The following is a 25,980-nucleotide window of genomic DNA, read 5'->3' as shown; positions in this document are numbered from 1 at the left end:
TTGAAATTAGTCTGTGTGTCCCTTAATATCCCTTCAAACAATGCAAAAGGATTTTTAAAGTTGTACAAAAGAATGAAGCAGATGTAGGAAACTAATGCAAAACTTCCTTAGCTACTCTTGTTAGGAATTTACATTACTTGGACTAATCTATACTCAAATTATACCACATTTTTTGTGTACCAGCAGCATGCTTCTGAAAAAAACCAGTAAAAAGAAGGAAGCCTCCAAACCCCCAAACAGTGAAAGTATTTCACTCAGATCATTCTCTTTGTCCTGTTTATCTTTATAAATTCTTTATCAGGCAGCAGCTTCCAAGGTTTTGCTGTGCCCTCACGTTTTGCTCATCTTTACGTGTTCCTCTGCCCGTGTTGTTCTTCATGCATGTCCTTGGCTGCACTGGCAACTTATCATTAGAAAAATAAGTTATAAGCTATTTTTGTTCTTCTAGCCCAGAGTCTTGCTTTGCCTTTAATCTGTCTATATATGGGTATTCTGTTGCCATCTCTAAATTGGAAGAGGTCAAGTTTAGAACAGGGTTTCACAGGAGGCTGTGGTCTGAATGAAAACCCTTCTGACAGCTGCTGAAACTGAGGTCTCCTCCCACTGTCCAAATTTCCCGCTCCCTGTGGTTTCGTGTGTGCTTCTTTTTCCCTTGCTTTGTGCTAATATCCTTTTCAGGTGCATGTTTGGTTTGTTATAGAGACAGAAAGAGAAGTCAACAAAGTGGTGTCATTTTCATACATTTTAGTGAACTAACTTGGCTCACAAAAGAACCTGACAAAGATTTGTGTTGGCATAAGGGCAGAAGTTTGGGACAGTGGCTTGGAGCAATGATGTAGTGAAGTTGAAAGGAAGGGTAAGCTGAGAAGAGCCATAAATGAGAGTGGAAGGAGAAACAAACCCCTTGGGCTAGTTTAAGAGAAAGCAGCCCAGTCTCATTCAGATGTTAACTTGTAACATGTGGAGCTGAACCCAGGGTGCCCAGTGCCAGCCTTCTCTCTTCTGCTGGACATGACCTGCATGCCAATAGCCACTGGTATATTAAACAGGCAGTACGTGCAGAAACAGAAACAAAGTTGGTGATGTAGGAAAAGCAACAATAATTTTATTTCTTTATGTTACGTCGCTCAACTATATTTGTATTTTTCCTAGGGTACATATATTTTATATCTGCTGCAAAGAGTTTTATATTGATGAACAGCTTGACATAGAGTATCCTCTTAGCAGTCTTGCAAGCCAAGCTTGTAGGGCTTTTATTTTTTTTTTTAATTAGTGTAATTAAGTGTGATAGCTATTTCATCTTTGCATTAAATTTGTGCTTTTATTGTTTTCCACATGCCAACTGAGCAAATATTAATTTAAATACTTCAGTGTATAAAACCCTGGTTTGTTTGGTTTTGTTTTTTTTTTTTTTTTTTTAAATACAGGCTCAGCCCCTCTTCAGATACCCATAGTGGATAGATTTATCATTTACTGAGTCTCCCCATCAGTGAATTACTGTCAGTGAACCTTTCAGGAAAGTCATCATCTTTCCAGGAAAGGCCTTTAGAGGGCTTCTTTTCTTTCCTCCCCTTTTCTAATGACAATGCTTGAAAGTTGTAGGACTCTGACTGCGCTCCTCAGCACAGTTTCTAGATGTATTTTTCTGCTGATCTCAGTAGCCACAGGGAGTATGGTTCCACAGTTACGAGGGCTGCTGGGTGGTAAGAGTTGCTTTTGTACTTCCCCTGCATCCTTTGTTCACAGGGGTGATGCTTGATAATTATCTCTTCTGTGCCAGGGTGTTTTTATTTTTATCGAGCTGTGACAGACTAGTCTTCCACCAGATTTTATTTCCCTCCTACACTCATGCAAACTTTCAAATGATGCTTCAAAAAAGCAGCTGAGAAGCCAAGCAAAAAGCAGGGCTAAAAGTATCAAAGTTCTCAATTAATTCAAAACTTCAAGTTATGTTACAGTTTGCTGTATGCGGATCCAAACATTCTTGTCTGAAAAAGCTATTTTCACAGGAACAGTTTCTAATGGGGTCTGTGGTCTAGTAATATTTTCTAAAAATGTGTTTTCTGGGATAGACCTAGTCAGTACTTGCTGTCCTTAGAGATGCTGATTTAGAACAACTGTTTTATCCTTTCTAAGATGTAAACCGAGGATGTCAGGTCACATCTAGTCGTCACCAAGTGCCACTTGGAAAAGGTTTGTCACTGCTTGCTCTGCAGGAGGACAGACATCTGTCCTGGAGCTCTCTGCTGTTTATCAAAGTGTTACTGGCAGTGGGCAGGTCTCTGCACAGGGATTCCCTCTGCAGGGAAAATTCTGAAATTTGCTGTCAGGAAATACCCACTAGTGTTTGCTTTAAAAAATCACTGAGAATACCCTCCAAAAAAGATACTTCTTGTCATATCCAAGGAAAGCTGCTGCCTGAAGGGATACATCCTCAATTAAATTAATTAAGGAATCTGAGCAAGCATGAGGGATAATCTTTTTCTGTGTTCAGTATTTGACAATTCTAAGAGTAGTAACACTAGAAGTGTTTAAAATAATATTGACTTAATGTAGCAGTACAAATACATTTGTTATATAAGCATGCAAATATAAAATATATAAATATGCAAGTGTATTTCTACAGATTTTTTCACAATTTTGAGCTAAGATCCATGTTTTTAAGTTGAAGGCATATTTCATAAATTTTTTAATAGCTCAGGAAAAGTAAGATTTTTTTGTCTTTTTTTAAACAAATGTGAAGAAGAAAGGTCTGACGTTATCTGCTGGTTTTTGTTTGGTTTGGCTTTTTTAGATTTATCTCACAAGTATTTCAAAATTTAATTGGCTATTTTTAAAGGAGAGATGTCATTGAGCTCTCTGTGAGCTCATGTAATATTATATGGTCTGTGCATAAATCAGGCTGTGTTACGTGGTCCTGCCCAGACTTACTGTCTGAATATCTATAAGGAGCTGCTGTAAGAAACTGGTTTCTCAGCTTGAAATAATTTTTTAATTGGTGGGATATGACTTGGTTATTATTCCCAGAGATGCCATCTTCAGTCTTTTCTGCATTATTGCTGAATTAATTGCAAGTCAAAGGTGGTAAAATATATTCTGTTAAGCCTTGAAAGCAACTTTAGGCAAAGCAGATTACCTCACACTTGCTTGTTGTGAAGATTATACAGGGCTTTGAGGGTGGGGATTTTTTCACTGCAGGTGGACTTGGTTCAGCAAGGCAGAGACAGATTTTTTTCCATGCTTTTTTACTGTACTGAAAACATCGCTTTTTAGCAATGTTGGGCTTTCTTAGTATTTCAGCACATCAATTTTTTCTTTCTACCAATTTTGCATGAAATTACTGTTAAAAGGAGACATGTTAGAGTCATGGCCCTTAATTTCCATCCTGTGAGAATTAGTGTATGTAATGCCATTGCTGGTTTTGTGTTGGCAAGTGTTGAAATAGTACTGTGCCTGCTGTGCTACCCTGAGATTATCTCATGTTACCTTTCACACACATAGAGCTCTTGTTTGGTCAACAGACTTCGGCACAGTTGCAATTTCTTGAGTACATGTAATGAATAATGCAATAGAAGAGTGAGAGAACTGTGCTATATTTAGTGTTCATTAATGTACACGTTCCCTCTAATCCTTTTAAAAATATGTTCTTGCAGTCTATTTGTACTCTTCTCTGAGCACATTACAGTGGTTTTGATTTCAGTAGTCCTTTGTGGCAAGAAATAAATTGAGCAGGACATTGATGCTATATGAAAGCTTCTCTTCGTTCTGACCGGCTGCTCCTGACACGAGAGGAGCAAAGCTCATAGCTACCAAGGCTTACATCTTGCTGCTGCTTCCTTTAGCTAGTACTGGTTTCATAAATCTGGGTCTCTTAAGATTTTCCTAAAAGCATACATTTGAAAGATGTTTCCTAGCATTTTAGCTGTCTATTTATTATGTGAAACCCCAGTATCTTTTGGGCCTCTTCTTTTTTTAATCCCAGGTATCTTTTTAATCTTTTGTAACTTGTTGCACCTGTAGTATCGCATTAATGTAGGGAGAGATGATTTTCACTCGTTATGGTGTACACCATGTAATTCATATGTACTCACTGCATCCATGAAACCATCTAGGTTTGGTGAAGCAACCAAATATTTTTTATAGGGTTATGCAGGGAGATAAATGCTTTGTACATGGCAGCTGGTATGAAAAGTGTTTCCATTCTCTCCACCTTCCTGTTGCAGAAGTGATGGACGGTGGAGCTGACATTGTCATCACTTGCTTCGAGTTAACATTCCACTGAGGTTAACTGACTTGCAGTGCAAAAGCTTGCACGTCTGAATCATCATTTAAGGCAGTCAGCAGAAATAGAGAAGATAATGTTAATTAAACTTGATGAAGAAACTTTAGATGAAGCCCTAAGGCTTAGAACTTATTGATTTTTGACTTCTGTTTTTAGGCTTATTTTATGACTTCTTATGCAAACATCAGAAGTACATGAAACCATCTTGGTATTCTACCCACACCTACTTAATTATAAGAGCTATGAAGAGTGTCTTCAGCCTGTGTGTTTTCTAAGATAGTGCTGCAGTGCTTCTGTAATATCAGTGTTCATATCCCTTCTTTTTGCAGAGCTGCAAAGAGATACTTGTATTTTTGTATTGGTTGGATTCCAGTCTTTCTGTCGATTTTAATCATATGTGAAACACAGAGGAAAATATTAAACTATAATCAAGTCTTAAACCCTGCATGTACATTGTAAATCTGGTAAACATAGAGCCATTTTTGCCCTGGTCACGGACTGTTGATGTTGCTATAGACATGCCCCTGGATTGTTTGTTCCCAGGTGTGTTGAACTATCATTTGCATTCTTCTTACTTTGTAAACGAGTAAACAGATTTACTAACTTCCAAGAAATGGGTTAAGAAAAATCAGTAGAGACGTTAAAATTTTGATATGCACCAAGACTGTTAAAGGAATGCGTTGCATGTTCTTGAGCACCATCTTTCTGTTGGGTGATAAATCCATTTTATAGACCTAATTAGGTATTTCAGTGTGGCTTATTTCTTCATGTAATGGGCTTCTTCAGGTTATTTTTCCTTTCCTCTCTCTGCCCAATTTACTTTTATGTAATTGGGCAGCAGGTGAAGAAATATATAAGCTTATAATGCTGCGATAAAAATATTTTATCTTCTTATGTAAATGAGTATTGCATATAGTGAGGTCATTATTATGCTACTTGTGCCTTTATTATATTGAACATGTTATGAAAAATTGCAGAACGCATAAATAGAAATTTCAGCTTCAATAAACATTCCATGGCAAGTAATGCATCAAGAGAAGAAAGTGAATTCTTCATATGCATTTATAGAGGTAAAGAGTTTTTGAGAGCAAGTTGCATTATGTGTTGCTGATTGTTGACTCTTTTTCTTTTTCCAGTTGCCCGTATTTGTCAGAGAAGATTACGCCTGCTATACCTGCAATTGGTGGGATTCTTTTCTTTTTCGTGATGGGGACCCTGCTGCGCACTAGTTTCAGTGACCCTGGTGTCCTCCCCCGCGCAACACCAGATGAGGCAGCAGATCTAGAGAGACAAATAGGTAACACCGAAGGTCTGTTGTCTCTTCGCTTTCCTCCCGAGGGTGCATGTACTGTGTGAAGGCAGTGTGCTGCTCTGCTCGTGGCAGGAGTTACTCCTACCTTGCCACAGTGATTTTTCTGCAGCTGTAATGTCTGGTGATGTTGCAGTGATTCCTGTGGAAGGATGATTGATCAGTTCTTCACCAAGAAAGTAAACAAAACCCTGGCCTTTTACAGTGATAGTTATTACTGTAACTACTTCTCAGCAAGTCTGGTAGAAATTTCTCTGTGGTACATAAGAGAATACTTTCTGAAGTGTTTTTGACAAGAAAGCTGATATTACAAAAGATCTACAATTGTGCATTTTTAAAACAGTGTATTCTCAGAATTTAACTGAATTTAATTATGTTATTTATACTGCAAAAGAGTCAGATAAGTCTCTGTGTTAATAGACAGTAAAAATGTTAAATTTTTTTTTTTTTGAGTAAAGCCAGCATAATTAAAGTATAGAGCTGGATTTGAACCATTCTTGCTTAGCTAGAGCACTGTTAACTAAATTCTGTAAGTGGGACTTCTACAGGTACAAATGTGCTGAATAGCTAAAATGTGCCACCTGGATAAGAGAACACAGAATGAGTTTGCAGAGCTGCTTCATAAATAGTGGGTTTGTGTGCTTAGTAGGCTACTCAACCTTACTAAATGCTACTATATCTGCTCTGATATGATAGTCAGTGGAAGTTCCAATTTTTTGAAGCTGTTTCAGAGAAATGCTTACTCATGTAATTGAAAAGACAGGTAACAGGTCTGTGGAAGCACAAGAGAAATACTGGCAGCATCCTTGATGTTTAATACCATAGTGCAGTCCTAGGCTTTTTATGATAGAAGTATTAAAACGTTTGCTATTTATCTGAATTTCAGAAGTGCATAAAAATATGGAAAAATATAATGAAGCATTCATTTAGCACTTTTTTGTAACTCGTGTTATGGTTTACTTTTATTGATCCTGTTCAAGGAATTGCTTATTTGCCCTGTGTTCACAGAAACATTGATCTATGTCAAGAAATAAATGATTTCAAATAAGCAGCTCACAACAATAATTTTATGTTGTCATCTGTCAGAGTTTTGACGAAATACAAAACTAAAAATACAAATTGAATTTACTAGAGGGGACAGTCAAAATGTCCCGTGTGCAGCAATTTCAGAACTTGTGTTTAAAAATGGTAATTATTTTTAAATGGTATTGCATACTTGTTCCAGGTTGAGGCTGCTGAGCTGATCAAAGCCATGGTCTTTTCCTTTTCTTCTGCAGTAGCAAAGGCAGTACTCTTCCAAGAAGGGCCAGTGGAATACTGAAGTGAGGAATTACAGTGGCAGCAAATGTGGAGTCCCCAAGCATGAGGGCTCATGGCAAGTGTAATAGAGGAACAAGCTAGGTAGCTATAAGAAATCATTCTGCCCTAAAATTGTGATTCTGGATTCAACAATGGAAGTGGAAAGAAACATTTTTGTACTGTTACAGTATGGGGTTTTTTATGTGCCTGTAAAAGGTGTATCCTAGTGGAGTGGTATCTGTGTAGCAGGAAAAGCTGAATGGCTCCTGCAGCTGAAAAGAAGACTAGATTTTCCAAATCTATCATGCAGGCTGGATTCCCTTGTAACTTGCTATACCTTTCAGCTTGAGGTGCCTTCTAAAGATGGGGTGCAAGGTTAACAGTAATTTATTTTAGACAAGGAGGTTCTTCAGATAACTCACCTAAAAATAATGCCTTTACCAATTAATTTCTCTGCTAAAATGTGTTAATGTAACCTATCCTATCTATAGCTTATATTTTATTGAAATAATTCTTAGATACTTGAGTCTTACCCTGCCCTACTGGTCTCTTTCGGAAGAAGCCTACCAGAAATTATTACATATGCACTGAGAAACCGTTGTTCCAAGACAAGGAATTGTGATTTAAGAATGCTATTTTCAAGTTCTCTTGAAATGTATAAAACTTTATTTTTTTACTTTAGAAGGCATAGAATAGGATGAGCTGATTGGGAAGAATGGTTCTCAAAATAAGACCACCTACAGAAGTTTTGTCCTTTCAGGTGACTTTCTGGGAACAGGGTGGTCATATTAAGAGCAAAAAATATTTCTACCTAGGCTATCAGCCTTCTTCAGATGAAGAATGAGGAACTAACAGAGCTGTGTTGCTGCTATTTCCACCCCCTGTGTGCAGGAATAGAAAGCAATTATTTCTTGAGAATTTGCTGTGTTCATAGATAAACAAAAAGTGAAAAGAACTTAAAAAATAAAAAGAAATGTCCAAAAACCAAAAGGAACTTCTGTTATTCAAAAATACTATATTTAATGCAAATCATCAAGCTATCCTCATACAGAGGAATGTTGGGAAGTGTAATAAGAGGCCATTTTGACTGTATTTGATTGTAATCAAAAAGATACTAGTGCCAGAAGTGGAGATAGTTCCTAAAGGTCAGTATAAAAGGATGGCACAAGCATATTGGGAAAGGCAAAAGGAAAATAAAGTCAGTTACAATCAGCAAGGAGCAGTAGAAAACAACAGGACAGGTTCTGTTAGAGGTCAGAGGAAGAAAGAAAAGCTGAAGGCGTGCTGTGTAATTGGGAAATGAGAAATAGCAGAGGACAATCTGTAGGATTCAACACTGCTTTGATCTCAGAAGATAAGTTGTATGCTTCTTGATAGCTGATAGAAAAAGAAGAAAGAAAGTAGTTGTAGTTTAAAAGTCTTTTAATCCACTATCCTGTATCTTTATTGGTTTATATAGTGTTCTGCTTTAATAGAAATCTGTCAATTCTATCACTAAAAACTATTCTCTGTCTGGAAAGACATGGTACATGATCAAATTATAAGAATTGTGACTGTCAAAGGTTTGGGGCTTGTGGCTATTTAAGTCTCAAAACAAGAAACAAAGAATTTCAAGAGAAATTGAGTGTAACCAATCTGATATCCTTCATTGTAAGAGTAACTGTCTTGGTGGGAAAGCAGAAGATCTGCCTAATTTTTCACTCTAATTAAGCTCTTGATGGTGTCCTGCATAGGATTCTTTCTATATAAGTTTAGGAAATAAGTTCTAGATGAAATTGCCACAAAGTCAGTAAGTACCTTTTCAAAAAGACACTCTAGCAGCAAATGCTAAGTGCTCAAATAGGACCTTTCAGAGACTGATTGTGGGCTCATGAGGAATATGTTTAACTCTGAAGTTGCTGCTGAGATGGAGAAATTTGCAATTACCGGGTTTGATTTTTTTAAAATGTATTTTAAATAGTTTGAGTAGCGTTAGGGAAAAACCACAAAATGCATGAGTACAAGTGGAAATCAAATACTAATGGAAAGGGATCTAAGTGGTGAATGGTGCAGGAAGAGGAGACTTGAGTGTTATTTCCAAACAGATTGGGTTAGCACTGTGATATGACAAAAAGGAGGAATCCTTTTTGGGGCATGATAGAAGAAGAGTGGTTACATGAAGCAAAAGAAGTGACATTCTGGGATACCCAGTGGTGACGAGGGCTCAGTTAATTTCTGGTTTTCTACAACATATGTAAAAACTCAAGAGGAAGGCAGCTAAACTGAGAAGTCTGGAAAACAGGACCTGTAAGAATATTTAACTCATACATTTATTTGGTCTAAGAGAGAGGAGAAGCAAAAGTCTTAAAACACTCCAGTTTGCTGGAGTTTTCATATAACATAATAGAACAAAAGCAACTAGATGTATGAGGCTTATATAATGTAAAAATAACTGAGGGTAACTTTATTTACTATAAAAGTGCTGTGATTTCACTGAAATTCAGCAGGATTTTTTTTCTTTCTTTAAATGCAGCATTAAATGTACTGATGTAGTATTTCTACTTCAATTATAACTTCCATTAAAATTGAAAAGTAATTTTTCCAGGGATACCCTAGTTGTAATTACATTATTGTCATGATGCATGTAAGCATGGCTTCTGCAATCACACAAAATATTATAATGAGAGGGGCTTTTTCTTCTGTGGAAATACAAATACTAAGAGCAGTCTTATTTTGTAGCCTCTTTGCAGTTACATGTCTTTCTTGGAGTTAAGTCAGTGTCAAGTCACTTCAAGTGGAAAAATTGTGAACTTCTGAACATGAAGGCTTAGAAGGATAACCCAGTCTAGGAGAATGGGTTTTGTAAGCAGGAAAGCATTTGTCCAGTTGATGTATAAAAGTTTAACAATTCTTCCACAATATCAATCTTGCATCGGATAGGTGATGCAGATAATTGAAAAGATGGTCATGGTGATTTATCCTTATTCTTCCAGCCTTAAAAGGCTTTGGATTTTTCTTCAGGCTGTCATAAGTTATGTGTATCTTCCTCCTTTAATCTGTACAATTAGCTCAGGCCAGTTCACAGGACAGCTTCTGCTTGCTCGCTTTTGAGTTTTCCAAGCCCTGAACTCAATGTATGAGCTACACAGGCGCAATATCTCTGCAAATTGGCTGTCTAATTTACGCTGATGCTCAAGACCACATTTGAGACTCCCTCAGAATTCCTTGACTGCCTTTCTTTTGTTTTGAAATGCACAATTGGATTTCATTATAGCCTTATAAAATTAAATCCATGCCACAGCACAGGCATTTCATAGAACTGGCTGTGGCCTGAACGAATTGCATACTATTTGTGGTTATCACATTTTGCTTTCTTTACAAAAGTGGGATACCATCTTCCCAGGCCTATAGTTGTACCTGATACACACCCTTAAGCAACATTCTTGAAATAAATATAGTGAAATTACTTTGTGTGTCAGGTAAGTCTTAGAAAGCTCTTCCTGTCTATGCTTCTTTCCCTCAGCAAATCACTAAATATTATATTTCTTTCTGGGAATGAGCATACCATTCACAGGAAATTTTAGGCTTCAAGAAGATCATGAAACTCTACTTTTAAGAAAATAATACATTATAGTAGAAGAATCTAGGGCAGCAATTCCTTAAAGTTAGGAGCAATATGTGTTCAGTATCTCTTGATGGCTATCAGATGAAAAACTATGTGAAGAATGCAGTTAGCAGCTGCTGGTTTCAGTCTAAACCAGGTTCCCAGTGCTGTTTGTCCCTGAGATTACTGTCTTGAAACAGGAGCATTTTATTTAGGTTCTCTTCCTTCCAAGAAATAAATTACTTTTTTGTCTTGTAGCCCACTGTTGTTAAACAGGTACCTTAAATTTGAACAGTTAAACACATAGGAAGACATTTCTTAGAGATTTGCATTGTTGGCTGGCTTTGTTTTGTTTTGGTTAGAATTTTTTCTGTTGTTTTTCAGATGTTATGGGTTATACATAAAGATTCTTTTCATTACCTTTTCCTTTAGTCCTCAGGAAACATTAGAATAGTTTCAGTTTACTGATTTCTCAAATAATGTTGTTTGAAGATTGAAATTGTGTCCTTTTAAAGTTGTCAACAAACATTGCATGATATGGTTATGAAGCTTGTATAGAGACAATGTAGGGCTGCCTTCTAGAGGCTGTTTGTCTCAAGTCCTTAGGAATGTTGGCCAAAAAATCCAACTCTTGGTTGAGCAGGAGAGTCCTTGGGATATGTAGACAAACTTGCAGCTTCTGTATTTTGTCAGCACCACTTACTTGTTTGTAGCATTGAGAAATCTAAGTGGAGTTTGTTGTCCCATTAGAAGGTTGCTAGGTGGTGTTGTATCTCCATTAAATACTTGGAGTATCTTTCTTGGAGCCGTTCAGGTCTCTTGGTCTTGCAAGGATATGGATTGCTTGCGTGGGATTTTTGTAATTATGGTAATAAAAAAGCTGGAGCCCCATCTAGTGCATGAACAGTTAACCCTGCTAGAGAAGTTACAAAATGTGTCAGAACAGAGAGGATGGATGGCAATCCCATTAGTGGGTAAATTTTAGCCTTTTTTTGAAAGAACTTGCATTACTACATCAGTAAGAGGCTGGATGAGTGAAATGTAGCAGTGATCAAACACAGTTTTTTTGGGGAAGGTGATTTCATAAAGGTTAATCTTTTTGTTCCTCAAAGAGACCTCATATATTGAAAATTTAACTGTGTTAGACCCCAAGTATGAGCAGTTGAATTGAAGGCAAACTACACTCTGAAAATTCACAGTGAGACCAGGACATGTTTAGCACATTTAGGTTAGATAAATTGTATTAAATCCAAGCACATTTGACCTTGCTCTGCAGCTTGTTTCCAGGAAAAAGCTGTTAGTAAACAGAAAGACTGGAACATTCAGGTTTGATTATGCAATTTAGGATTTTGAGAAAAGTTCTCAGTCCCTGGAAAATCAGCAAGACTGTTTACACTTGTTTCATTTGCATGAGCTTTCACCCTTGGATTTCAAGATTAATTTGCCTTGGAGAGCTAGGATTTGCTGTCTCTGTGAACTTCCCTGCAAATGTTTGGGAGGAAATCCTCTTAGAAGACTGGTGTTGTAAATAAAATGGGCTGGACAGTAGTCTCACTTCTCCACCAGAGAAGACAGAAGTTGCCTTTGAGATTCTGCCAGAGCCCATCTAAAATAATTGTGGTGCACTTTATGAGCTTCTTGAAAGGAGGGGAAATACTGGGTTTAGTCAATGTGCCTTTTACAAAATAAATGTTTATCTAGGAAAAAGAGCATTTTCCCTCTAAACAATTCCCCTTGACCGATTTAAGTTATTTTCTTTCAATTATTATGTGCATACTCATGAATAATAAGATTTTGTAAAAGAAAAAAATCTGTAATATTACTGTTATGTTAGGAAATTCAATGCATCAGTATTTCTAGCATACAAAGCTACACCTAAAATTCGGGCTTTAGTAGTATTGTTTATAATTATGCACCTAAATTTGAGTATCAAATGAAAATATTTGGGTTTTTAATGAACATGCCATGTGTTAAATGCTTTATTCAATAAAATAAATTTGTAGGGCTAATGACCTATATTTATGTTCACAGTTTAAGTCTTATCTCAACCAAAATATGGTCCCAAATGGGTCTAACGTTGTGTTTTGTAATGCCCAAAGATTTCTAGAAGGACTGTGACTGTTACAAGCCAATTGGTTATAATGTCACCAGAAGATTTCTTAATGTAATATGAAGTAGAAGAAATTCTTCCCTTTCTTCTGGATTTAGGTAACATCCATGTCTCTCGAAAGCTTGAAATACTATAAGCACAGTAGTGCTGTGTCTTCCAAAGAACATCTTTTCAGCTTATACGCTGAAATACACTGGTATCATTACTTAATCAGAAATATTTGTTAAGTAGCATTGGCCTTGAGTTCAAAATCAGTATAACTGCTAGTTATGGGAGCCACACAATAATTCATGCTTCCATGTGCAGGTTGTAGGACCTGGCCAAGCATCACAAGCACATTGCAGGAATTGCTTTATATTGCTTTATGTATATATAAAGACATTCAAGACAAGTGAATGTCTTTACCTCATCAGGCTGTAGGAGGCTGCTTCTATGCTGCTCTTTTTTAGCATTCACCACTTCATTCTCAGAATGGATGTTTAGGAGCTTTATACCTAGATTCCATCCATCTCAGCTATTGCCCCCTTCATTTCATCCTCTTCTCCATTAGAGTTTTCTGAAGTCTGGTTGTTTTAATGGTCAGGTTTATGGTAGTGTCCCACAAAGACTTTTATTTATTGATGCATGTTTATGGATCATATTTATGGGTGAGCACTTTGCAAATGAGAGCTCCTTAAGCTGGATTTGCTACCAAATCAGCACGTTGTATAATTGCACCTTTGCTAGCACAGCTGTGCTGTTGCCAGTTTGAATGCCTTGCTAGGTGGGAGACTTTCTTGTTGCCCTTTTGGAAAATACATAATTTGTAGGCTGTGTAATTGGCAGAAATTGAAATTGTGGGTGATATTTTTAACAATTGGAGCTCAAATACAAGTCATAGATCTTTTTGTAACAAGCCCCATATGAAAGCAGAACAACTTAAAATGCAGTTGTTCAAGGAACTTGACTATGACTTTGAAATGTATTTTCATTCATATACTGGAAAAATATTTTTTTTAACTTCCCTATTGTCTTAGCTGATCTGTTTTCCAAGTGTAATAAATTTAGGGGTTTCTTTTCCACTTCTGTGGTTTGATTTGATTGTGATGACACAAGAACAGACCTAGAAAAAGGCACCATTTTTACATGTTGAAGTTTCAGAGTAAAGCTCAGCTTGGGCAAAATTGAACTTTATTAGCCTAATCAGTCCTTTAGATGCTGTAAAAATTATTGATAATAGCCTAAAATAAAATAAAAGGAAGCTTAGAAACAAAACCCAAAACTCTATTACTTATATCAAACAAGGTAGTTGGAAACCAGTTGTGTGCAACAAACTTCAAGGTGTGTAGAGATAACACTGGGAGTTGAGTGTCTAAACTTCTAAACATCAAAAGCTGTAAGATACTTTTGTGAATGTGCTCTGTTGTATCACACCATGCAAGAGATCTCAGCATTCACCAGGCTCAGATGACAGAGCTGCTGCTGTTGCTTGAGTAAATGTGCAGATTCTCTTCTGGGCTGTAGAATTCCTGCAGCATTTCTAGGGAGATTTTTTGTTATTATAGGAATTCTGAAAAAATTAGGAAGATTCTAAAGGTAACCTCCAAGTTTTGCTGTCCTACACAAGTAGTTATAGTTGTCTTTAATATGTTATCTAAGAGCTATTAGGGGGTATGAAACTGTAAGAGTTTTGGGATCAATGTCATTGTCAGCATTTGAGAATTGGGTTTGGATGGTTTCTTTGATTCAGATTGATTTGCTCTGGATGCTATTTGCAATGAAATGTCTCTTTGCTGCTTAGTACTCTTGAATTAGAAGGGGAAAATTTGGTTTTTTTAAATGTGTAAATACGAATTTGAAATCTGCTATAGCATGCCATCGAGGGCAGTTTTGTGCATACATCATGGCTCATGTGCAACATTTCATGTCTTGTATTTTCATGCTTAGATATAGCAAATGGCTGCAGTTCAGGAGGATATCGTCCCCCTCCCAGAACAAAAGAAGTGATCATCAATGGACAGACAGTGAAACTAAAATATTGTTTTACTTGCAAGATTTTCCGCCCACCTCGTGCCTCACATTGCAGCCTTTGTGATAACTGCGTAGGTGAGTAACAAAAAGATACAGCATATGTTCAGTTTAGTGGCTTAGATTTTGAAATGAATACTTTCCATAGGAGACAGAAAAAAACCAGTTAGTGACAAGATTAGTCGTGAGGTGACTTGCTCTGTTCATCTTCCTTTCCTACAAGATCTGTTAAATGTTAAGGATTTTAGAGGAGGCAGAAAAGGAGACTTGGCCTAACAGATGTTGCTAGTCTAAGAAGACTTTCCTGATCTGCCCTAATGACAAAGAATACACCCAACTCGAATAAGGCCACATATAATGTGCAGTGACCTTTCCAAGCTTTTGGAGAGTCTCAGAATTGTTTTTTTCACCAAACTAAATTGAGGGCAGGGAGCTGCTTCTCCAGTTCGTTAGTAACTAACTGTAAGGCACCGTTCAAATGGTTAGGGCTGGGTGACCAAAATACACACTGCAGGTGATTCTTAGCTTTGAGCAGTTCTATGACTAGATGTACTTATGTCAGAATCCGTAAGAAATTACTGGGCAAACATGCTATTGTGAGAGTAAGTACATGTTGTCAGGACCTAAGCATATTTTATAATTATGGGGTTGTTTTTTTTCTCTCTGAATATCATGTCCTTTTTCATTACTGTTGTCTATGGAGGTCAGACCAGGTGATTAAGATATGCTTGGATTTAAAAGCAAACTGAAAAACCCCTACTAATCAAATCGGAGTGGTTTCCAGTTAATTAGATCACATTTGCAGTTTAGTGCAGTTGATTAGCACACTGTTGAGTCTGGATCTTATGCATTCAAGAAAATAATGTAGAAAGATGTCTCCAGCTGAGAAATGTAATTGCAGCATTCAGCAGTGATATTTTTAGATATAAAGCAGTCATTGGAAGAAGTGAAGTTTTATGTTTAGATGATACTGGTTTAGGGAGAGCACTTACATCAGACTGAAAAGCTTATTAGCCTTTTGGCCTTATAGAATTGATTGGTATCTGTAGATGGTTCCTTCAGTAAATAAATTTTTCTGATGTGTTAAAATTTTGTAAGTGTTGCAAAAGCTGTTGAGCTTGCTTTTATTGAGCAAGTAGGGATGTTTATGAAATGCAGTTGGTACATTTTTCAGAAAAATACTTTAGCAAATGTGTAACTTTAATGCTACGGTGTTGTGATACTGCTCAGCAAACTGGATAATATGTAAATACAGTTGTTGTCCAGTGCGAAAAGTTGAAAAGCTGTTGTCTTTACCAAGAGAGCAAAAAAATAAGAGCAACTTCACCTGTGCAACCTGAAGCTTATTTTAAAATAGTGATTTGGGGTTTTAATGCACTGGTGTGAAGGATTTTCCAGCAGGTTATTCTGTAATCTGTGTCCTTTTCATACCACATCTGGAAAACCTACTCTATAAAACAGTAAAGTAGTGATGGCAGGGAAACAACTGTATAAGTTGTTCTGATCACGTCTGGGATGAAAAAACAGATGTGAATTATTATGAATATTTATCAAAAAAGAGTGAGCAAATTACTTATATAACTGAGATGGTTTTTCTGCTCATAAGATAGGTATGATCATTGTAATTTCCTCTTGCACATTTTTATATTTGGAGTTATTTGTTTTAAAGTAATTGATTGAATTTGCTGTGGTTTTTCTCCTCAGTGTTTATAATGGGAATTACAATAAATTGACTTTTTCAGGGTGCACTGTATAGCAGCTTTGTTTCCTGATTAGATATGGGTCATATAAATATTTGGGTGTACTGAATGCAAAAAGTGAGATCTACAAGTACCTGCAACTAATTTTCTATTAAAAATAGGTGTCAAGAAAATTGGATGGTTCATGTGTCTGTGGAAATGTAACAATCTGAGAGTGTACACTTAATCAGAATTTGCCACCACTTCTAAGTTAGTATTGTCTATATGATGATGCTTTTATTTAGTTTCTGAATAAATCTTTAAATAGCAATGAGTATTCTTGTGCCACTAATTGTTAGTTCCTTACTGATTTAACTAAACCTGTGCACTAGTAGTCCTATTTCACATGCATATGGATATATAAGTAATTTATGCTATTTAAACATAACATATGATATTTAAGCAGCTCACTACTTGTATGACCATGCATTCCTTTTTGCCACATAGTTTCCAAAAATTTTGCTGCAGTTATAAACCAGCTACAGACACTCTGTGGTACAGGAATGGAGTCTGTCCTCAAACCAGCACTGCTCAGAAAAAACAGTGTACTACTTTTACCTAAAGGTGTCTTATGATACTTGGCAAATAAATGCAGTGTGAAAGAGAGGTTCATTCAATCTGAGTTTTCTATTAATGTTTTTTATTCTGTAAGGAATCTATGACAGCATTTTAAATGTGTAAGTACATACAAAAACTTATTCTTTATTTCTGCCTATTTGTTTAGTAGGCATATCTGTTACTTTACCTTGCTTGATTTTTGTTTCATCGTTGTTTTTTATAAATGTCTATGTGGTATTTGTAGATAAAAATAACAAATAGCTTAAAATATGGAAAAAAAAAAAGAAAAGAGCTAATTTGAGTTCTAGCCATGGTAATACTTCAGACTCCTTTAGCTCTGCAGTATTTTCCTATTAGTGTCCAGAGAAATCTCTATTTTCATACAAATGTCGTTTGTTCCATTTATGTAATACCTTAAAAAATTTGGCTGAATAAGTGTTCCCTGAAGCACATACCTTGGGTATGATTTGCTTTCTTTACTGCCTCTGTGAATGTCAGTTGGAAGTTAGCCCCTCAAGGCTTTTGTCTACCATTATGTTGCTCAAGAATTACAAATGAGTTAAACATAATATGCATCTGAAAACAAGAGATAAAGACTTCAGAATAAAAGTAGCCAAACCAGACATAAATTCTGAGCTCAAGGTAGTTATTGCTGTGTCTTGACGAGAGGTTTTGATGGCACTGTGTAATGCTAGAAAGAAGGCAGTGGTTGGACTTGTTTCTGAAATGACTTTATGGCGGCTCTTAAATTTATTTTTGGTCATTGGAACATTGACTGTGTAATATCCCTTTTTTTTTCGTTGGGTTTTAATAAATAATTTTTGTTTTGTTAAATCCCTTTTCTGTGATGAAAGCTGAACAGGAAGCAGGTGGCTATATCAAAACAATATGGGGAATTAATTTCCAAAGCACATGTAACACAGACAGTGTAAGACAGTGAGAATTACCAGTGTGTTCTGGGGACAAGCTTTTCCCTGTAGTTACTCCAGATACCCCCATCTTCCTGGCTAAAGAACGCCAATCATTTCAAAAGCAGGCTGAGAGGTGGCCTTGTAACAGTTTGGCTTTTCTGATGCAGACAATGTTTCTGAGAACAATTTTCTCAGGACTTTGTAGTCCTTGATAATCAATGTGTATGTCAGGACTTTGGTCTGCTTGGTTTTAATTCTATTCTGTAGCACTCTTTCTTCATTACCTTATTATTTCCTTTCTTGCCATCACTTCCTTTTCATGGCCTTTGCTTATTTCCTTCCTTACATTTCCTGCAGAGAGCAGAGTACAATTTTCACTTCATTTTGAACCTGTTAAACCTTAGCTCCAGTTGTCTTGAAATTACTGAATCTTTTGCTGAACAGTTAAAAGCACAAATTTGGCTGCTGTGACCATTCTTTTCTTTTTTCTTTCTTTTCTTATGGATTTTTCCCAGTTTTTACAGGTGAGAAATGGCTTGGACTCTTTGTTTGGGTGCCCCAAAAAAGTAGAACAAGAAGCTGCCAAATGGAGTACACACGAGCACTCTCAGAAGTGGTGTATTATTTATGATTGTGCCATTTGTAAAATTAGACGTGCTTTGGAAATTCAGGGAGCATGGCATGTGTGTCAGGGTTTCTAAATCCTAAGCCAATGGACTGCAAAATACGTCAGTCTCTTTCAGAAAGAAAATCGTAATATAAGTTACTTAAGAGAGGTTGTGGCTTATGCATTGGTCTATGTATGAAAAAATGCAGAGATGAGCAGAACATCTGACTGTGTAAATGATGTTGTAAACCTCAAGGTGTCAGAGTAAAAATTAAAGAGAGAAATTACCAGTTAAAAAAATTAGGAACCTAAGAAAATAAACACATATTTACATTCAGTGCAGTAACAATTTGCAGAACGGTTAAAAAACCCAAATCCCAATAAAAGACAGCCGTGGAAGTGGAAGAAAATGTGGAAGTGTGTAAGAAAATGTGCTTTCCTGTAGAAAAGAGAAAAATTAATCCATAAACTTTGTGGATGTTGTTACTTAGTAAGGACACTATGCTTCCTCTGGGGACAAATTTGGGGTTTTAAAATGCCTTCCTCCCCAGCTGGGTGTGTCAGGCACTTGTGTGGGTATGCCAGGGTGTGTGTACTCAAATGGGTATGTAAGGGAGATTGTCAAGCAGTGAGGTCCTTCACTGTGCACTCTTTGTACCTCCCAAAGAGCAGCCATTCTAAACTGCTGCTGCTGCCTTTGGAAATGTCACCATTTATGTGCATGCAGCCAAAGGAGTTTGTTAATTAGTCAATATTTATTATTGATGAGTGCACTGAAGTGTTCTATGTGACAATACAGTTTAATTATTATGAGCTATCCTAGGGCAATGGCTGGGTGTTTTCCTAATAAATCAATTGCTATTTTTATTTTGAAAATGAAGCATGTTTATTTTCTTTTTATGAATAGCAATAGTCTGTTAGTATTAAAGTTGATTAGCATGCAAAAAGTTGTTGTTGCAACTTATTTTCTTAAAACCCCACCCATAGCTGTCTGGAACGGTTTAAACAGTCATGAAAGTGAAATACATGTTAAGTAGCTCTTTTGTTTATTTTTCTGATTGACTTTTTGTTGTAGATACCCATGCACATTTTTAACTTTTTTCATTAATAGAGGCCCATCTGAAACAGTGTTACATTACTGTTTCAGTTTTTTCAGTTCACATCACCTTGTGGAGATTAGTCCAGAAAGTAATTTGAAGTAAACTTTTGGCATTTCCCAACATGAGGGTCAGAAGACGCTCTCTTTCTGTTTGATTTTCATGGGGTGTTTTGATTTGGAATCAGTGTCTGAAAGTGCTGAAGCTTGGTGATTTAAAGGATCCATTGTGCATTGTCTATAACAGATGTTCTAAAATAACATCAGTGTGCCTATAAATGTAACTAGCAATTGATCTTTTGTTATTCACTGCTTTTTTCATTTAAATTTCTACTCAGATTTCATTCCCCAAAAGTAACAGCAAAGGTATTGACAGGGGAATGACTGTCACACAGGTGAATGGTGTGTTAATTAAATTGATCCAAGGGTTTGATTGCTGTTGCCAGTTGATGGCAAATCCTATCCGTGGGGATGGTTTTTTAAATATTATTTAAAAAATAATTTTCCTGGGAGTGGTGATTTCAGTTGGTGAAACTGAACATCAGAGCTAAGGATAGTTTTTATGAATATGCTATGATTACTGGACATAAATTTTTTTGTTATGTTAAATTATCAGATATTTTGAACTGACTGTAAAGGACTTAATGTAATGGTTGTATTTATTTTTGTGCCTGTGTGCATCACTTTCAGCAGTTGGGATTGGACTGCTGTATCTTAGAAGAAAATAGATACTCTTTGTAATAAAACATATTTCTTATATGGGTTTCTAAAAACCTCATTTGTTTTCTTAAGCATTTCAAGAGCAATCAGATTCTGAAGGTACTATTTGTTGTACAAAATGTCAAGTCAAGAAGCCTGAATGGATGTGATCATATCCATGACATCACAGTACTTCAAAAAGCTTTAATTGTTACCATTATAAATAGGTGCAGATGTGTCAGTCTCTCTACATAATTACTCAGTGTGAGTCCTTGACAATGGACATTGTGGTCCTGTGTTGTACTACTGCCACTATCAAAGTAATTTCGAGTCATCCTGGCCCAGTTGCTTGAGCTGTCGTGTGACTTCTTACTGATGCAGGATTTGCATAGTGGGCTCTTGAATCTTTCCAATCATGGGATACCATGTTTGCATGTTTTAAATAAAGATGGTAACATTCAGGGAATGCCTTAGGTTTGTGCCTTTGTCCTACAATGCTTTACTTGCACAGGGTGGAAGAATTACCAAGTGAATTCTAACTTTTGCTCACTGGAATCTCCTGGTAACATGACCTAGATATTTTTGCACCTGTCGACTTCTTGTCTTTGAGTCCTACCTTCCCATTGAGCTTTAGAAAATGTGTGCTGGTGTGCAGTGATCCAGTTGAGCAAAGAAAAAAGGAAACAGTTAATAAATACTGCAAACTGAAGGGACAAGCTGGCCTACAAATGTTCCATTTAAAAATGCTTTTGCGTTCCTTGTAAATTATTAGGCTTTCATTAAATGTTTTGAAAAGGGAAGGAAAGCATTTGGGTCATTTTGTGCATGGTTTCCTGGAGTGTAGTGAATGAAAAATGGAAGCATAACATTTAAGTATTTAGGAGTCTACATGCTGTGCTGTGGAAAAGTAGAGATTTGACTCTTTGGTTCTGAGCAGCAAGGAGCGTGCTTTGGTGTGGCTTCTGAAGGAAATGCTGCATGTGTAAGGCCATGGCTTAGTAAAATGGGAAATGTTCTCAGTTTGGTTTTTTATCTGAGATATCCAACAGTTAATGTTTCTTATGCAAGTTTTAAATGTAAATGTTTCAGGGAAGGTTGAAAAGGGGGAATGTATGAAGTAGAGTGTTTTTCTATCATCCAGTTAGCATAGATTATTAGGTGAGTGTTAATCAGACCACTTGGGTGAGTGTTAATGAGAACACTGAGTCCAGCTGACAGCTTGCTGCTTCCAAAGGGATTTGAATGTCCTCCTCTTTATTTCTTTTCTTCCTTATTTCCATGATTCTCTGGTTTGTGCCTGTTCACAGACCATTGGGTAACACAGCCATTGGTAGGTCAGTTTTTCCCACTCATCAGTGAGGAAAATAATTCCTTTTTTTTCTTTCATCATCAGCTTAGAAAGAAGAAAGTGGGATGAAGTGGCAGGAAAAGCAGCATTTGACCATCTCTTTCACTGCTACTGTGGTTTTGGATTGGCTCAGTTATCCTGTGAAGCCTCATCCTTTGGATTTAGTTATGGGGGTGCTGGCTATCCTCAGAAGTTATTATTTAAATTCAATGATGCTAATCACTTGGGAAAGAGTAATGAAATATTCTTTTTTACTGTTACTGACAGTTCCTGAAATTTCTTACCTCTTTGGTTTTCTATGACTTGTACAGCAGCATTTTTAGTCTCCATTTACTCACCTCCTCTTTTCAATGATGCTTTAGTTTATAAACTCTTCACACATTTTTTCAGTCATTTTTTATTTTCTTCAGGTTTTAATCTCAGACCCTGAAAAAATATTCAGAACTGGATTTCTCCTGCAGTTGTGATAAGTGCTAACTTGTAGTAAGGTTGGTGTCACAGCTAGGCTGAATTAACACTTAGCTGCTTCTGAAGGTGTTATTTCATTCCTTCTCTGGCAGTGTGTTCTCAGTGCTTCACTTGGGCCCACGTTGGTGTTTGTCTGATGAGGTCATCTGAGGAGATAGGCAAAAGAAAGCCATAGTTTTAGGTTCATCTGGCTCTATCAACCTGCTCCCTGCTGGGTAAAATGAGCACCAGGCTTGGCCTAAGAATGGAGAGCCATGAACACACAGGCAAAAGACTTCACAGAACTGCTGGAAGGGTAGAAACTGGGCCACCTGTTCTATCACCAGTTCTTGATTAGGTACATACCAGATACAGCTGTAACATCAAGAAGGCAAATATCTTGCTGCTTTTGTTTGAACTGGATGTAGTGATGATAAATCACAATGTTTCTGTCCCATAGAGTGCTTCAGCTTTCTTCCCTCATTACGACTTCAATGCTCTTCTATTAACAGAGTTTATATTGCCAATGTTTTAATTGTCTGTTTGCCTCAAATATTTTTACACTCACCTTGCCACAAATGTTTGTTTGAATACAGTAGTATGTATCCAGAACTGCATTCATGATTTCTTAACAGTCTGTTCTTCACAAGAAATTGCATTTCTATTTGCTCTGCATTTTAAGTTCATGAGGGCTGGAATTCCAGTTTTTCTCAGCATTTTCAGTTTTTAATTCTCAGTTTTTCATTTCTCAGTGAAGTTGTCTTAATTTTGCTGCCAGCATTGTCCAAGTAGAGATGTCAGAGCTTCCTTTACAAAATCATTGGTTGTTCAGTTTTAGGACATCTGGAATGCTGGAGGTGAACCTTAAGACACCTTGTTACTTCTTCATTAATACTTACTATTAGGTTGTGTGTTTTTCTAAGGAAGAAGAAACAGCTCCAGATTTAATAGATTTTATATTTCTTAACAGCATTAGAAGTTTCTGCTTAGCATTTGCCTCCTCATTTTGCCAGGGTTGGCAATTTTCTCCTGCATTAATAACTAAGCAGAGCAGCTCACAAGCTGTAAGGCTGTTATCTTTAAATTGCATTTACATATTTGTATTCTGCTGAGTAGAATGTCTTGCCTTTTAATATACTGTTTTGTGGCACATGTCACATGCCTTTCTGTCTTCTGACTGAGGAAAAAGAGACCAAATTTATTTATCATAGGATTCATGTAAACCTTTTCATATGCCTCTTTTTTCAATAGAGTTGATTCCGGTTTAATACTGTAGTAGTGGTTTTTGCATCCAGCCTTTTTAGTTCATTCCTCCTTTGTAAATATCTTAGGTAGTTACTTAACTTCACAATAATTAGTAAGGTATTTATTGAGATAGCAGAGCTTTTCAGTTCACCAGGAAAGTTTGAAGATGGAGATTCAAGAGGACTGACAAACAGGTTAAAAACCCTGAGTCAGTCCTCAGTAAGGAGTGTGTGTATATATAGGAACAGGAGTCTATAGATGGAGGGGTTGTGTGTATGTGCCTGGCTTTTGTCTGCATTTATCTGAATCCATCAGATAGATATCTGCATATATATAAATGTTATTTCATGGCTAGCAACAGCTTTATGTCTGTTTTTATTTTATAATTCATTTCCCTACCATGTCAGCATAGAGGAGAATGAATCTATGTGTATGGAATTTGTCTTCCAAGACATGTCATGTATTTTTTTAGCAGTAGGTTACAAAAATACCCTAAGATTCTGCTTTTTAAAATGGTTCTGTAGCTGTGGTTTTTTGTGGTGTTGTTTGCTTGTGAGTTGTATGGATGAATGAATTTAAATTAAGTAGAGTGTTTATCAGAATATGAGGGCTCATTCAGAAGCACAGATTTAAAGACAAGCACTTTTAAAATGCAATATCAATTTATTTTGGGACTACAACTGTAGTGCACTGAGAAAAGGTGGGTATCACCTACCTGGAGTGTTTAGTACTCGATATTCTTAGCAGTATTCTCTCAATCACAGTATTATGAAGCCTTATCCTAAGAAAGTTCAGTAACTTCACCTTGAATAGCCCTGTTGGAATTTGAAACAGATTTATGGCAGAAACATGTGGTCCAAACAGCTGTCATGCAAAACCGTTTTTAAAAAAGCCCCTGAAAGTCTGGTAGACTCAGAAATCTGTTGTGCATGTTGTTTCGACTTTTTTAAAATTAAGATAATACTAAATACATCCTTCAAGAAAAACCTCTAATATAGGCCTTTAACACAAATCCACCACTAAAATAAGTTGGTGTTCTTGGTGAGATGTGCCTTTCTAACCTAGGGCTTAAAGGACTTTGGATTTATAGCTTGCCTTTCCTGTGAAATTACAAATAGTTTGATAGTACGTCAGTGGAGGCATAAAAATCACAGAAAACAAACCAGGATTTGGACAAGGATCAGAGAGTGAAAGAAAGAGTCAGCATGAATGCATGTCTTATGGTTTTGGATTTGATTAAAAAAACCTTAAAATTCTGTCAGTGTAATCTCTCCAAAGTAAAGTTAGGAAATGCAATTTTGTTTCCTGGCAATAGCTCTGTTTCATTACCCAACATACTGGGACGTGGAGGGTGGGTCCAGGCTGCCTGGGGAGAAGCAGAGTCAGCCATTCCCTCTGCTGCTTCCAGCACTGAGGCATTTCCCCCATGTTGGGGACACTTGTTTCTGATCCACCCTGGCCTTTTCCTATCTCATGAATGAGTTTCTCTGAGAGGTAAAGAGAAATGGTTTCAGTTAGTAAAAAGGATACAGTCTATAGTGCAAAGGGCAACAGAGCATGCAGATGACCGGTTTTTATATGATGTATTTAAATTTTAACATTTGAAAAATATTTGATGTGAATGATTCTGCTATTTTTAATGATCTTGTATGACAGCATCAACTCCAAGTGGAAGAATAGGTGGTCTAGAATGAAGAATGTCTTGAACGAAGCAATAAAAGGAAGTGGGAAGGTGTAAATATCTCATGCTCCAAAAATGGATGGATGATATGATAGTAGGCATAAGTCAGAGGTGTGATCATGACAGATGTAAAGGAAAGAACCTCAGAAATTCCAATTTTGACTAGAAGATGCACTGAAGAAAAAAGAACCACCTTGTTTTGAAAAAAATCAAATACTGAGTTGCTAATGCCCTATGTGACAATGGATAAATACATGCTTGCTTTTCTGACTGCGCAGTTGGTCACACTTAGGCTGTTAGTTTAACAGGAACTCACCTCAGCCATGCTTTAATTTCTTTAAAAACTGTAAGGTTTCATTCAAGTACTCCTTTCTTTTCTTTTCTATTTTTTGTTCCTTTCTAAATAAGAACTTCTCTGTGGCTACTTTGCAAATTCCAGAGTAATCATAAGTTTTAGTATTATATTCAGAGAGCATTTTTTTGAATTAACAGCATTTTATTAATTGTTTTCCATTTTTTTTTCTTCTGCCTCTCATTTCAGAACGGTTTGATCACCACTGTCCCTGGGTAGGCAACTGTGTGGGGAAAAGAAACTACAGATTTTTTTATATGTTTATTTTATCTCTGTCCTTTCTGACAGTCTTTATATTTGCATTCGTTATCACCCACGTCATCCTTCGTAAGTATGCTGGTGAAATCAGATTACGTATGTAGCCATTTGCTTGAGTTTTTTAAGTTAATATTTTGATCATTCAGGATTTATTTATTTATTTGTTTGTTTATTTGCCTTTTCTCTGAAGCTTCACAATCCCCAGTGAGTCCCATTCTGGTCTATAGTAGGCACTACTCATAGTAGTCATTGGCCTGGCACTGGCTTTACTTTAATGCAGTCTTAATTTTTTTTAATTTTTTTTTTTTGTCCCTTTATGGATGATTAATTGGAAAAGCATCACATATACTGTATGTTGAAGTATACAGGTAGTATCATTTACCTAAAGAACTTCCATGTGCTTTTTTAACTGTAAGCATGGGTCACTTGCCATCCAGACAAAGAGGTAA

At 36.6% G+C, this 25,980-nt stretch overlaps 1 protein-coding gene across 7 annotated transcripts in view; it reads left to right on the top strand.

The window, feature by feature from the left end:
* The window catches only part of ZDHHC14 (zinc finger DHHC-type palmitoyltransferase 14), a 94,696-nt gene that overhangs the window by 47,751 nt on the left and 20,965 nt on the right, over window positions 1–25,980 (top strand). For 4 of the 7 annotated variants that reach the window (XM_059841915.1, XM_059841914.1, XM_059841917.1 and 1 more), the window contains 3 exons: window positions 5,419–5,591; window positions 14,510–14,668; window positions 25,463–25,600. In XM_059841915.1, coding sequence (XP_059697898.1) covers window positions 5,419–5,591; window positions 14,510–14,668; window positions 25,463–25,600 — 470 coding nt within the window. The remainder of the gene's footprint in view (window positions 1–5,418; window positions 5,592–14,509; window positions 14,669–25,462; window positions 25,601–25,980) is intronic. The other 3 variants (XM_059841916.1, XM_059841918.1, XM_059841919.1) reach the window with 2 other exon arrangements.

This window comes from Haemorhous mexicanus, chromosome 3 (assembly GCF_027477595.1).
Source record: "Haemorhous mexicanus isolate bHaeMex1 chromosome 3, bHaeMex1.pri, whole genome shotgun sequence".
NCBI classification, from domain to species: Eukaryota; Metazoa; Chordata; class Aves; order Passeriformes; family Fringillidae; genus Haemorhous; species Haemorhous mexicanus.
The sequence above is the reverse complement of the archived record's forward strand: the minus strand, read 5'-3'. Positions and strand labels throughout refer to the sequence as shown.